The following is a 15,966-nucleotide window of genomic DNA, read 5'->3' as shown; positions in this document are numbered from 1 at the left end:
TCGACATGGCTTTGCATTGGCAGTACAAGCCGAGGGTTCCGGCGATGCGGGCCGGATGCGAGTAGCAGATGGTGCCGCTTATGTAATTTATCAATACCACCAATTTTCTGTATATATGCCAATAATAAGTTGGGGTTAAACATATAATCACAAGAAGAAGATATTTTCTCTATATCTTCCCTGATATATCTATCCTTTAATTTCTTTATGAGGTATCTACGACGCTATCGTTTAACCTCGGCTCGCTTACCGAAAATTATTTGAAGGATATCGTTAGAAACTTTTATAGGCGAAATCGTTACCGAATAGCGGTTTAAACTTTTCGTAAATGGCGGAAGTATTAAGCTGAACATTCTCTGAATTTGACCAGTCGGCAAGGTTTTGTATGGCAGCATAACGCATTCGTTCTGTGCTAAAAGAGCATTAGATAACGCAGGAAAACCTTTTTTTCTTTTTTCTTTTTTGAGCCTCTGAATACTGCACCGCGTTCCAAGTCGGCTAGTCAAATCTTTGCATATCTGCTTCTTTTATAGAAACGCTCAAATTTGAAAACCTACCCGCTTCTGGTAACGGACGGTCTGGTGGCAGACGTAAAAACGATTCGTCGTTGTCTAATTTGGAGTGGAAGTTGAAACCAGATCAGACATTATTATTATAAGATGTTGGTATTTGTAAGTGTAAAGGCGGGACCACTGGTGCACGACCAGCAATAGCATAATTCGAAGTTAAAATATTATTCACATGACTCACCCATTATTGCGACAGTAAGTCAAACCTTTTATTCAGATCTCGCGACCAGTCACTTTTTCGCTTGCCGGTCCCTCGTCTTTATTTTCCGACGAACCCGAAGAAATATCCGAAGAAATCGAAGAACTATCCTCACTTAAATTTTACTTTGAAAAGGCGCGATAACCTCGTCACTCATTGTAGAGCCTTGGAGGTTTCACGAAACGGAAGATAATCATAACACTTGTTTGAAACAAACTTTCTACTTCAAATCTCGAAAGTTGCTTATAACATTTTAAATTACTAACTTCTTAAAATATTAACGACTACACGTGGGAAAAAACGACGCAACAATGACAAATATGGCGGCTTGTCTTTGCTTGTTGATTCGGTTCCAGACGTTATAGAGGGCGCTGTAGGCGGGACTTAGGAAACGGAAGTAGTCAAATTTAGCGACCTGCAGTGGAAATCATACGATGTACTCTCATAATGGACTTCGGACGTCAAACGGAACACATAATACATTTTCCCAATTGTGATTTTAATTTTGTCATAAAAATAATGTAGTAATCACTGGTTTGTTACAAAGAACATATTATGTTAGTTTATGTATTTTCATACATATTAAAAAAATACTATGAATTTAAATACTATAACATAACAATATATATTTACAATATTAATAATTATCTGTTTATTTTATAATAATCTATCACAATTTTTAAAGCTTAATGTGAATGCAACACGATAGTACAATATTTAGTTATTATCTTTATGAGGTTTAAAAGCACCTTATTTAATTTCGGAAAATACAAACAATATTATCGTTTCAATTAAGAATTATAATTTTGTCGAAATATCAAATATTCATTAAAATTTGAAACAAACAAAAAAAAGTATAACTATTACCTGAACTATTACCCTATTTATTGAAAATTAATTCTGAATTATCCACACACGTCTAATATTTTTACATCATCGAATAATTTCTTAACGAACATCTGAAAATGTAACAAAAATTATTTTAAGCTGTAATACTCAAAGCATATTTTTACCAAAAAAAAATATTTTTAGTTTAGATACGTTTCATATTATTATAAAAGGCAAACTGCTTCAGCTCTATAAAATTTCAAAGGGTCTTAAACGCTTATATGAAATCAATGATTCGTTGTGATAAAGTTAGACGATTCAAAAGATTTAAAATAACTATTATACTAAAGCACTTCGAACTATCTAAAAATATTTTTTATTTATTATTAAATTACCTATTGCATTGATTCTTTGTGCTCATTTATGGTCCCTACATACAAAATTATAGCTATCAAAACTCCAAAGCTATTAATAAATTTTGATGAAGAAAACAAAAATAGCAATAGACTAAAAACTAACTTTTCTTTTCAAATATTTCATTCAAAATATACAAATTAAAATATTTTCGTCTATAGTTTTCTCTTATCAATTACTATACACAGACGGACGGGAAGCTGACCTGTAAGTGAGCACCGTCACGTATAAATGAGACCGTCAACGTAAAAGTGGCCTAACCCACAATTTTTCATATTCGTACTTATGTATTGCAATTTACTTAAAAAATAATAAATTTTTATACAAAACCGGCCTATTCCTAGTCTTACACGCCATTTCGGATCCTCCCGATCCACTAACGGTGCTTCCCTCCTCAACCTCAAGCACCGGTGATCGTTCTCGTCGAACCCGTTGCTTGCGACGAAGAGCTCGGCGAGTAAATTAACCCATAGACACAGCCCACTAAGTTTCTCGCCGGATCTTCTCAGTGAGTTGCGTTTCCGATCCGGTGGTAGATTCTGCGAACCGGTGGTAGATTCTTTTGCTGAAGATAGTGTTAGCAAATTTGTCAGGTTTCAGCCCCGCGAGCTCACCTACTTGTTAGGGTTACGCTGAAATGGCCTCTCAAGGCCATCAGCTTAGGTGGAAAAAACAAACTAGTTTTACCCATAGATAACAGATTGCTTTGTAAACATTATTTTTGCGCGTATTGTTTTTTCCTCTGAAGCAGTGTAAAAGTAAATTCAAACCTCATTATCTCTATACTAACTATGGTAAGCTTAGGCCACTTTGCGCTGACTGCTTCAAATATCACTATTGCCAAGGACACAGTCGGTAGCTTACAATTAACTAATATCGCTGATGCAGCCGCAGTGAACTGGTTATCCCTAAGATTTATTGGATTCTATCGGTAGAGAAAAAGTGCCTCAAGCCTATGTGTACGTTAACGCCCGCAGAACAAAAGCAGTTCCAATGTGCACTTGACGCAGCGATTGTCCAAACATCTCCATTAGCAAACGCGGACTCGGACGAACAGTGGAGACACCTTAAGGACCAGATCAATGAGACATTCGAAATGGTTAGCAACAAGCACCCTCTTACACCCTGCCCTAAACAGATCTGAATGTCAGATAAGACCTTAAAACTCATACAGGATAGGAAGGAGCTTAGAGGCCGTGGTTTATCAGATCCAGCAGACAGAGTAAAGTACTCGGAGCTTTCTAGAATGATCCAAAGACAATGTCGGCACGATAAAAACAACTTTGTTGAGCGCAACTGTGAAGAAGTAGAGGAGCATGCGTTCAGATCGCAAAGCTCGGACCTCTTCAAGAAGTTAAAACTGCTGACAACGAAGAGATGGCGCAATTACTGCGAGAATCTTTATAGAAACTCACATGAATGCAACTCACCACAAGATACAACAAATTGGTGCGAGTTAACGCTAGAACCACCCATCCTTGAATCAGAGATCACGGCTGCTATAGACGCGCTTAAATACAGGAAAGCCCCTGGTCCAGATCGTGTTACATCGGAAATAATAAAAGCCCTGGGTCCTAAAGCCGTAAAAGTCCTACACAGAATTTGTAGCTGTCCCAGCTGCATAAGATATGGAGAGACCGTAACATCACGCGAAAAACTAAAACCAAATTGGTGAGTTCGCTAGTTTTCTCCATATTCAGTTATGGCGCGGAGACCTAGACAATGAAGAAGGCCGACAGAGACCGAATAGACGCTTTTGAAATGTGGTGTTGGAGAAAAATGCTACAGATTCCATGGACCGCCTTTCGCACCAACGTGTCTATTCTGAGAGAGCTTCATATCAAAGCCAGACTGTCCACTATATGCCTTCGTAGGGTGCTGGAATTCTTCGGACATATTGCTCGTAAAGAGGGTCACAATCTTGAACAGCTGATGGTGACAGGAAAGGTAGATGGCAAACGTCCCAGAGGACGCAGTCCCACGAGATGGTCGGACCAAGTACGATCTTCTCTGAGCATCAATTTCCATAATGCCCTTCATGAAGCAAAGGATCGCGGCAGATGGAGGGAAGTCGTATTTGAGAAACTGATGCAGCGGGGGAGTCTCGACCCTCAGTAATGAGGAAAACGACGCGAGGAGGATCGGTAGAGAAGATCCCTGGCCATGTACACGAGTCATTACTTAGAGACCATCGGTGTATTAATAAATAAAATTCCACATAATCTGTTTGTGTCTTTCAAAAATCTCTACAAAAATGTCTCTCACAACCTTTCATTGAAAATGTATCGGACGTTTGTTTGTGAAACAGCAGTGGATCAATGGATCATTTAATTTGTTTGCTAGCATTGCCGTCCTGACAGACCTGACCACAACTCAATGCCGCTAATCATCCATAGACTTAATTGCAATCCAGCTGCTCATACGTTTGTGTATGTAGGTAGTATTGGTATCCAGTGAAACCCATATAGACTCTGGGTACTGGTTGGACTGACCGTAGACAAAATTAGCCTATACGGTTTCTGGGATAGAACTTTTATCGATTAATTACACTGAAAAGTTTAATCCAATGAATACTTTCGTTATGTACCTACTTAAAATTCTAGCTAATGCTTTGTGAAGGCTGATACAGAAAAATTATGAATATCGTTATGAAGATGATGATGATGATGATGATGATGATGAGACAGAAAAATTATGAATATCGTTATGAAGAAGCCTTTGTTTTCAGCAGCAAAACAGGCCAATACATCGTAACGAAGAGCAGGAACAAAGCAGGGAACACCACGCGGGAAAGCTTGTCTATTTCTCTCCACAGCACTCTCTCCTGTCCGGTGTCAGCATCCAGCCAGGCAACCTATTGAAAAAAAATATAGTAACAGCATGACAACTTTAAATAATCTTATATCCTACCAGCAACCCGCCCTCGCTTCGCTTCGGAAACATTAAATTTTATTATTGATGAGTCAAGCGATGTTACCCGCGGTTATTGTCGTACCGCGGGTGACGCCGCGGGGCGAAGCTAGTCTAAAAAAAGTAACCTAAGTTACTCCTTATATCATCAGCTACCTATCAGTGAAAGTCCCGTCAAAATCAGCCCAGCCGTTCCAGAGATTAGCCGGAACAAACAGACAGACAGACAGACAAAAATTATAAAAAATGTTATTTTGGTGTATGTACCGTATGTATTAATATGCATGTAGTAAAAAGCGGTTATCTCAATATTACAAACAGACACTCCAATTTTATTTATATGTATAGATTACAGTACCTACGGCTATGATTGACAAGGTAATTATGTGTAGTGAAATGAAAAATTATTTTCACAGCCAATTTATTATGATGAAAACACGACTTACTTACTTATTGCTTAGATGTTTGGACGAGCTCACAGCCCACCTGGTGTTAAGTGGTTACTGGAGCCCATAGACATCCACAATGTAAATGCGCCACCTACCTTGAGATATTAGTTCTAAGGTCTCAGTATAGTTACAACGGCTGCCCCACCCTTCAAACCGAAACGCATTACCCACCCGCGCGGACTCACAAAAGGTCCTACCACCAGTAATTACGCAAATTATAATTTTGCGGGTTTCATTTTTATTATACGATGTTATTCCTTCAACGTAGAAGTCAATCGTGAACATTTGTTGAGTACGTATTTCATTAGAAAAATTGGTACCCGCCTGAGATTCGAACACCGGTGCATCGCGCTCAACACGAATGCACCGGACGTCTTATCCGTTAGGCCACGACGACTTCCAAAATGTTTTAAAAAGCTATAAATTTCGGATTCGTTAACTTGACACAGAAACGCTGCGGCTTACTTTAGTAATGAAGTACATATTTCGATTCCTCAACATCCGATTTTAGCTACTTGTTTTAGATGCCGCATACAACGTAATAAATGCCGGCTATGAACTAAAATTTAATACTATGAACTGAAGAATGAAAAAAAAAGTTACTGAAGATATTTAGTAGCATAGAAGAAAAACAATAAAATAATATTTTAGGTTATAAATTAATACTTAGTAGACCTTATGCTGTATATTTTTTTTTTCCATACCTGAAGATCCTTTATTATACAATCTCGAATATTATTGAGTAATAACGATAGAACAGCGGGTTTTGCTAATTAATATAGACGCTCATTTACTACTCATTTACTTACTTACATTTATATTATATTTACTTACTTAATCATCTTTCCCTAAGCTAACAAAAGGTTCTAATTATAAATATTCAAGAGAACACAATGTATTATACACAATAATTTATATTATAATAATTCAACAGAAGTGTGTCTGTCTGTATGTTGGAGACGTTCACAAAAAAAGATGAGAAAACCTGGTCGAAAATGACTGATTTTTTGTATGTTGTATTTTATATTTATCTTTATTACTACTGTTTGCAATATATTATTTTCCTTCTAAAAGCTACAACTTGTTCATAAATGACATTGTTTAGAAGATATTATGACAGACGACTGGTGGTAGGACCTCTTGTGAGTCCGCGCGGGTAGGTACCACCGCCCTGCCTATTTCTACCGTGAAGCAATAATGCGTTTCGGTTTGAAGGGCGGGGCAGCCGTTGTAACTATACTGAGATCTTAGAACTTATACTTACAAGGTGGATGGCGCATTTACGTTGTGGATGTCTATGGGCTCCCGTAACCACTTAACACCAGGTGGGCTGTGAGCTCGTTCACCCATCTAAGCAATTAAAAAAAAGACGAAATAGAAAAACTGGTATATAGTTTTTTGACAGTATCTTCAGCACTGATCAAGCAGCCGATTGCTTCATTTGCAGTATCTACTGCACCACTGACGGAATAAAATCGTGTTTTTTCACTGCGACGAATAATCAGTGTTCCGTGAGTTTCAATATTAAGCGTATTTAGATTATTAAAGCAGGTGAAACCCCGAGTAATAGCTAGTTACATTATCATTTCCTTTGATTAATTTACGATAGAATTCGCTGTAACCAAATATCTTTGTCGGTTACGTTCTAATATTCATATCATGAATGGCTTTAATCAGTTACAGGTATCAATCAAAATATGGAGAAATATTAGAACACCGTTCGCCATATCAATTATTATATATATATATATATATATATATATATATCAGTAAGTGCAGAAAAGAGTCCGTGGAACAATAGGTGTTTGGAAAATAAATTACAAAAAAAGTTTTCTAATTAGCAAAATTTCCATAGATAAAATAAAATTAGAAAACAACTTGAAGCTTATATTTTTGAGTCCAATAGATCTGTTTTCTATTAGAACAGAACCACTAAACACGTCATCAAATTTTCTGAGAAACTCCCATTTAAATAATAGCAAAAACGACAATATTTTATTTATTGATTTTTAACTCGTATGGGTATCTAACACACTAAGCTGATGCTATTAAATAAGACGTCTTTATCTGATTACAAATCTTCTTATATTTATAGCACACATACGACGCAGCTAATATATTTTATCGCTATCTACAGATACAGTCCGATATCGAGAAAGTATATGAGCAGATCTGCAAATAAGGACAGATCAATCCAATATCGAATCTGAGTAGTTAGATAAAAGGTGCACTGTGAGGTCAACGAAGTCATGTCTCCAATCACCGTTATAAAAAATAGAACCCGAGCCCCCGCTTGTGTTATGGCCAAATATCTGGTTTTTTGGCTTTCCAGAACGGGATAAGTGTACTGTATGTTTCATGGGGAATGCTCTGAGGAATTGTTTGAGATGATCCCATCATCTCGTTTTTACCATCGCACCGCCCGTCACCGGAGTAGAGTTCATCCATACTACCTGGAGCCACTGCATTCATCCACAGTGCGTTTCCAGAGATCATTTTTACCAGGTACCATCCGGCTTTGGAATGAGCTCCCCTCCACTGGGTTTCTCGAGCGCTATGATATGTCCTTCTTCAAACGAGGCTTTTGGAGAGTATTAAGCGGTAGGCAGCGGCTTGGCTCAGCCCCTGTCATTGCTGACGTCCATGAGCAACGGTAACCACTTACCATCGGGTGGTCCGTATGGTCATCTGCCTGCTCGGGCAATAAAAAAAAAGTGCCGATATTGGAACAGAATATTTTACTTCCTGTATTGTCCCATCACCTTTACCCTGATAAGAAAACCTAATAATGAGACGTGATATTTGGAAGCAGACTTAGTTAGGTTGACTAGTGGTCGCCCAATAGTCGAAATTCGACTATAATTAATTGAAATTATCAGTTTGAATATTATTATTGGTTCTATTGTCAAACTTTACTTTTATAATCACAGATTTTGCCAAGGCTACACTATAGAAAAATTATATTAAAGACAAACAATATTAATCTATTCTCACTTTGACCACAAGCTTTAAACAATAAACTAATAGTAGGTATATTTTATGTATGTGTCAAATACATGGTAGTGTGTGTAATATTTTTTTATTGATTTAATATATTATTAATGCATAATTTTAATAAAATATTTGCATTCTGCACTCCTTCTCTATATTCTCTATAAGTGTGGGAAATTTCATATTCCACTGTCAGCGCAATTTTGGTAAAAAAGGGTACAAATTTTTTGTTTCACGTATTAATATGTCTATAGATGACGAAAAATAAATGTAGAATATAATTTTAGTTTTACCTGTAATATACTTTGTCTTCTTTCCACTCCCACCACATGTGGTGTTGTGGCAGATGGAGTGGGATGTACTGCTGGAGTGGCTGCTGCAGGGGAAGTCGGAGAAGTGATATCCACCTTCCTGCACCGGACACCTGAGCCTTCCCAAGCGGCAATAGTGCCACACGATCCTTTATCTCCATTCAGACGCTGCAAGAAACGACGTATCTTTGTCTCAATGAACTAGGTCCATAGTTAGAGCGAATGGATCCGTTGAATATAATTTGGAAAAATAAAAAAAAGACCTATTGTTTTCATTTTTGGAACGAAGTTCCTTATGGGACGATGCGGAGGGGTACCGGGAAAAAACGTCCGTAACATAAGATTTTTATTAGTAATGCACACAGTGTACGACTTAACTTTGTGATAACGTACAAAAAATATTTTTTTTTTATCATTCATTGACCACCATCTCAGAGCGTTCGTTAGCGCAATACACTAACTCTTATGCAAACAACCGTGAATGAAGTGTACCACAATAAGTTCGCCCGTTACCGAATGACCGTGGGTTGTTGCGAAATCTCCAGTTTTATTTTCTTCATACCTCGTATAGAACTTAAAATTAATATTTTTATAATAAGGAACTTCGTTCCTATCCGGTGTCCCGCGACCACACATCTTTTTTTTCCTTGTTTCATTTGTATACATTCAAATTTAGAGATTTTTAATTTCTGCCACAGAGCCATCCAATATCTTAAAAAAGCCATAACTGAAAAAGCAATCAAAATATTTACCAGAAGTTTTAAGGTAAAATTTATATAGTTACCACTGGTATGATCCTCGGCATAGACTCCTGCGCTTTGTTCTTGTTCATCTGGTATTGCTTGTCCAGCACCTTGACGACTACGAACTCTCCGAGGGCGGCGAAGACGAACATCATGCAACCAGCCATCCATAAATCTAAAGCCTGTAATAGTAATTCATTCTAATGGCTACGAGATCACGGTCGTTGTGATGTTTGCTGTCACACTTATTGCTTATGAACATTATGATGCAATATAAATTGAGACACAAATCCTGAGATATAAGGAAGAAGTCGGAGTTACAATGTCTGTTAACTGCCCTATAAACTATTGACCCCCTAGCTGATAGTATTATAAGTTCACTTGCGAACACCAGTAATGCCAAGAGCACAGCCAAGATGCTACTACAATATATATCTTTTTTTGGCTTAGATGGGTGGACGAGCTCACAGTCCACCTGGTGTTAAATGGTTACTGAAGCCCATAGAAATCTACAACGTAAATGCGCCACCAACCTTGAGATATAAGTTCTAAGGTCTCAAGTATGGTTATCTAATATAGATATAGTTGTTAAATACAAAAAAGTTTTCCAAAAAATGTAGTAAATAGTTAGTTTGAATAGTAATCTATGCTAATTTCTAGTTTATATACGTCCAGACAATGAGCAAACAAACCTGTTCAGCACACCAATATTTGCCCAATGTGGGAATCGAACCCACTTGATGACCCAAAATTTTACGAACATTTATGAACTAAATATTTCAAAACAAAGCATTCCTTTGGCTTTAAAATCATTCGATACAGTAAATAAATGTTTTACTGATCTATTTTTGTTAAATAGAACGGTTAGTCTACTATGCTGTATTTAAACTATAATACAATAGACAGCTTAGAGATGTAGTGAATGTTTTTAATAAATTTTTGGAGCTTGTCAGCACATTATTTATTAGTAGGACGTAAAATAAACCAATAAAAGTCATTTATTCAGTTAGCAAACTAGAAACTGTTAAAGCGTTTTAATTAAATGAGTTCCTAATTATTTTAAGCAGCTGTATTTACAATTAAGTCGCACAAAATGTCAAACGATCTAAAAAGTTCAATGTTTGTGCATCAAGATATAATATTATAAAATTAATTCTGTGTAATACTGCCTTAACCGAGGCTTCTATTATGTAACCTAGACGAATTGATACGACATTCCTGTCTTTGACATGAAAGTTTGATGTTACAAATAATTCTCAAATATTTTTTTCATTTTTCAAATGGCTACATTACTCATAATGACGGACATTATCAAGGAGGCCACAAACACCAGCGTCCCGGGCGCCATTAAGCAGGCCGAATGCAGGCAGCATTGGAGGAAGCTGGTGCAAAAACTGGACCAAGGTGGTCACGACCCTCAGCAATGAGGAAACGACAGAGAAGAAGAAGAAGAAGACATTACTCATGTTTAAATTCTATGAAATAATTACCTTCACATAGGCAACTGGGGGAATATCAGCTCTCAATCCAGTAAACATCGTGACCAAGGTCAGCATGCAGGTAACCAGCAAAGTAACTCGACCAGGAATAGCATCTAGATCCAGCCAGAAGCTAAACCACGAGAGCATAACTACCAGTGACGACGGCGCGAAGGTCTGGATGAGGTGGTGACCGATTTGACGTTCAAACCTGAAGTACACAACCAGTCTGGAGTAGTTTCCTGAAAAAATAAAAGGTGGATAAATTTAGCAACAAAGACAGATACAGGTCGTTCAAATTCTGCAGGTAGATACTATTTTTTCCTAATTACATGACTATTAAATAATAGATGTTTGCAAACAAATTCTACAATCAGGGAATTATTAAGCATTCATTTATATCAAAACAGGAAGCGATTTGCATAAACAATACTGTATTTACTACATATTCTATGCTGGTGTATTTCAATTGCATCTGTGTGGTTCAACATACTAAATGGTACTGGAAATTTCAGATGTATTCCGTCAGAATAATATTCATGTCACTTCTGATTAGAGATCAGTTTTAAATCAGCTTTATTTTCTTTAAATAACACCGAATTTTGCATTAAAACTCCAGCACCCTTAATGATTATTTTATTCATGGAATGTGAAGAAAAGTCAATGCTTAATACTGAGATGGTTTAAATTATATGGAAATCTTAGAAGATCTCGCTTTTGGAAAACTACGTTATGCAAATGAGGCATCAGTAGCTATATTTTTTTACGTGACAACGTCTTATAATTCGATGGAGCCGGCTGCACGCCCGAAAAAACATGACTCATGCGGCGTTACCTCGCTCTGAGGCGTTCCATTTAAGGCTTGAAGTGCAAGTGAGAGCGCGCAACGAGCGACAAAGAGGCACAATCGGCCTCCGCGTTCGGCAGCGTTCGACATCTGTCTCTCTCCTACTTGAGTGAGCGATGCATCCGCGTGGACAGCTGCTATGCAATAATACATTTACATGTATTCGTCCAATATTTATAAGTCCAATATTTATTTATTAATAATTTTCATTTACCTCTTTCTCTATGTCCATACAAAATATCTATCAAACAAATAAAATTAAAATTTTCTTTTGAAAAATGAAGCCATTCCATCAGTATTTTCTTATGACGTTGTCACGTTCAACTATCGTCAGTAAACCCATAGACCTATATAGTAGGGACACGACATATTGTTCTATACGTACAATTGCTTATATAAATAGCACTCATTTTGAAGCCACATACATAAACATATATCTATCTCTTTCTTACTCAGCACTTTAACTCGCAGGAAAACAATATAACAGTATTTCAGTGCGTACATAAAATGAAACATGAATATACGTAAATATCTCCGTCTCCGTCTAATGAGGCCGAAAATCCGCCATGTTTTGCGCGCCAAATGTCATTGTCACGTCAGTTCGGCCGTCTGTTTTGGGTTGTACATTATTTTTTGACTATGATATCGATTTAATATGATTGATTATATAAAATTTCATAATTTATCATGCTTAAAACATACAAAAATAATAATTAAAACGTATTTTATAGGATCTCAAGAAAGTCGATGTCCTAAAACTATTATCTATATGTATTTAAATTCATTATGGAGCCCTCATCCGAAAAATCCATTTTTCGGTCGGAATCTATTGATCATGACACTAATCATAAATACCACTTTAAAATATGTCATCAAAACATATTTAGACATTCTGTTTAGATATTTCGGGAAAAAGGCTACCGACAAAATCTCTTCGGAACTATTTAAATAAAATAGTTTTATTCCGCAGTGAGTAAAACACTATTGTAAATTTGTTAAATATTTAATAATTAAGTGATTTTAGAGAGGAAGTCACAAGGAATGACGTTTGTAATTAATGAATAAATGTTCTGTAGGTGTTTTTTTTTTCACGCGGTCCCTTGATAAGTTTAAAATTTTAATCACTCTCAAGCGAAAGTGATTCAAATGGTGCGGCGCACCTTCCTTGGGGTGCGCTGCGATAGTATGTTACGGACTTTAGAGTCTGCAAAACAATTAAAATAGATTGTAATAGTCTAAGAAAAACACGTACTCAAAATACGATAACATTTAGCATGCTAGAAATGGGCTGACGTCTTTGAACTACGCCATATCTTTATGTTTTGCGACAAACGACAACTTTATAAAATCAGTGTAGCAACTTTTAAAAATCATCATATCGTTTACTTGGCAAATTCGAAGGACGAACTTGTCTTAGATTTCACCCATCTAAATCATATCATATTTGCACATAACAATATACCTACTTACTTCCCATTAAAGTATAAATTCTACAAATAAATAATACTCAACAATATTTAAAATAAAATGAGCCAAGAACGTTTATCGATAAAACCTGATAACATTGAAATCTTTTGTACAGCACTAAAGCCGCCATGTTTTGTGGCCAGATGACGTCACAGTGGCACGAAATTTTGGTTGACGTTTCATTTCCATATGTTTCCTACTTCATTGAGTAAACCGCATAGACCTTTAAAGTAGGGACACGACATATTGTTCTATACGTACAATTGCTTATATAAATAGCACCCATTTTGAAGGCACACACATAAACATATATCTATCTCGTTCTTACTCAGCACTTTAACTCGCAGGAAAACAATATAACAGTATTTCAGTGCGTACATAAAATGAAACATGAATATACGTAAATATCTCCGTCTCCGTCTAATGAGGCCGAAAATCCGCCATGTTGAGCGCACCAAATGTAATTGTCACGTCAGTTCGGCCGTCTGTTTTGGGTTGTACATTATTTATTGATATCGATTTAATATGATTGCTTATATAAATTCATTTCATATTTTATCATGCTTAAAACATAAAAAAATAATAATTAAAACGTATTTTATAGGATCTCAAGAAAGTCGATGCCCCAAAACTATTATCTATATATATTTAAATTCATTATGGAGCCCTCATCCGAAAACTCGTAATTTTTTTTTCACGCGGTCCCTTGATAAGTTTACAATTTGAATACTCTCAAGTGAAAGTGATTCAAATGGTGCGGCGCACCTTCCTTGAGGTGCGCTGCGGTAGTGTGTTACGGACTTTAGAGTCAGCAAAATAATTAAAATAGCTTGTAATAGTCTAAGCAAACACGTACTCAAAATACGATAACATTTAGCATGCTAGAAATGGGCAGATGGCACTGTACTACGCCTTATCTTTATGTTTTGCGACAAACGACAACTTTATAAGATCAGTGTAGCAACTTTTAAAAATCATCATATCATTTACTTGGCTAATTCGAAGGACGAACTTGTCTTAGATTTCACACATCTAAATCATATCATATTTGCACATAACAATATACCTACTTACTTCCCATTAAAGTATAAATTCTACAAATAAATAATACTCAACAATATTAAAAATAAAATGAGCCAAGAACGTTTATCGATAAAACCTGATAACATTGAAATCTTTTGTACAGCACTAAAACCGCCATGTTTTGTGGTCAGATGACGTCACAATTGCACGAATTTTTTGTTGACGTTTCATTTCCATAGGTTTCCTACTTCAGTGGTAAACCGACTTTACAGACAACCGATTTTTTCATTCTAATTCGCTGCTAGCATAAAGGGCTACGGCTACGTGCGGACAGGTAGGTGAACTCATGGCCGCAAGCTGAAAGAATTTGCTAACACTAGCCCTAGTAAGAGAAGTGCTTCGCAGAATTCACGACCGGATTGGAATTGTGCGACCCCCTAAGAAGATCCGGCGAGAAACTCATTAGGCTTTGTCTATTGGAGTAGCTGTAAGTACGATAAGGCTTAAACTGAGGCTCTTTAATATTGTAATTTGCGAAGTTTGTGGGTATAATATAATTACTTTACAGCTCTTTCGCGCGTTTATTATTTACATTCAATTATTTTCGAAGGTTTGAATACTTTAGAGTTATCGTTATCACGGATTGCTTATTCTTGGCTTATATTTGGATACATTACATCTGACACCGTCCGATTACTCACGAGAACGTATTCTTCCAGCGGCCAGATAAGAAATATTTAAAGTGCCTATTTCTGCCGCGAAGCAGTAATGCGTTTCGGTTTGAAGGGCGGGGCAGCCGTTGTAATTATACTGAGACCTTAGAACTTATGTCTCAAGGGGGGTGGCGCATTTACGTTGTAGATGTCTATGGGCTCCAGTAACCACTTAACACCAGGTGGGATGTGAGCTCGTCCACCCATCTAAGCAAAAAATACATAAAAATTGAGTGTTTTCTTTGGTTTTTAATGCGCCATTTTGAGAAGGTGGCACGACATGAGAACTCTCTCATCGTAGCCGCTGGAAATTACATACCCAACTCAGTAGACCGAATGGTAAACCGTCGACGTCGCCCAAAGCACTTCATTACGGATCCTCCTGATCCATTAACGGTGCTTTTAGGCACCACAAGCACCGGTCACCGTCCTCGTCGAACCCGTCGCTTGCGACGAAGGGCTCGACGAGCGAACTAACCCATACATAGCCCACTGAGTTTCTCGCCGGATCTTCTCAGTGGGTCGCGTTTCCGATCCGGTGGTAGATTCTGCGAAGCACTGCTCTTGTTAGGGTCAGTGTTAGCAACTCTCCGGTTGAGCCCCGCGAGCTCACCTACTAACGTTAGGGCGAAGCTGAAATAGCCTCTCAAGGCTATCAGCATAGGTAGGAGAAAAAAAAAAATGGTTTTTAACAATTATTTCCAACGCTTCGAATTATATTTAACAGATTCCGATTGTGTCAACTACCGTCGATTCGTCAATAAAAATTGTTTTTAGACTTACATGTTTCGTTTGACACAAAATAAACTAATAGTATCTTCGTGTCTAGCAGTCTGTTTGGCTTATAATTTCATCTTCACGATAAGAAGATACCTTGTGTAATAATACATTTAAACGCCAACTATCTTCTCTATTAAAGTTATGGTATTTTTTTATTTATTTCAACGGCTTCCCGTACGTGGAATTAACTTACTTTTATCGAGTATTTAGATTTTGTCAAATCTGATCAGAAAGTTGATACCAC

The 15,966-nt window shown here is 37.0% G+C and overlaps 1 protein-coding gene across 2 annotated transcripts in view; it reads right to left on the bottom strand.

Moving 5' to 3' along the window:
* Window positions 1-1,019: 1,019 nt before the first annotated feature.
* The window catches only part of LOC101746110 (glycine receptor subunit alpha-4), a 64,475-nt gene continuing 49,528 nt past the window's right edge, over window positions 1,020-15,966 (bottom strand). Inside the window, exons 8-11 of one of the 2 annotated variants that reach the window (XM_021349214.3) lie at window positions 10,905-11,134; window positions 9,456-9,596; window positions 8,654-8,857; window positions 1,020-4,864 (exon numbers count right to left, since the gene is read on the bottom strand). In XM_021349214.3, coding sequence (XP_021204889.1) covers window positions 4,715-4,864; window positions 8,654-8,857; window positions 9,456-9,596; window positions 10,905-11,134 — 725 coding nt within the window. In that variant the 3' untranslated portion in view covers window positions 1,020-4,714. The remainder of the gene's footprint in view (window positions 4,865-8,653; window positions 8,858-9,455; window positions 9,597-10,904; window positions 11,135-15,966) is intronic. The other variant, XM_021349215.3, reaches the window with a different exon arrangement.

Source organism: Bombyx mori, chromosome 13, assembly GCF_030269925.1.
Source record: "Bombyx mori chromosome 13, ASM3026992v2".
NCBI lineage: Eukaryota > Metazoa > Arthropoda > Insecta > Lepidoptera > Bombycidae > Bombyx > Bombyx mori.
The sequence above is the reverse complement of the archived record's forward strand: the minus strand, read 5'-3'. Positions and strand labels throughout refer to the sequence as shown.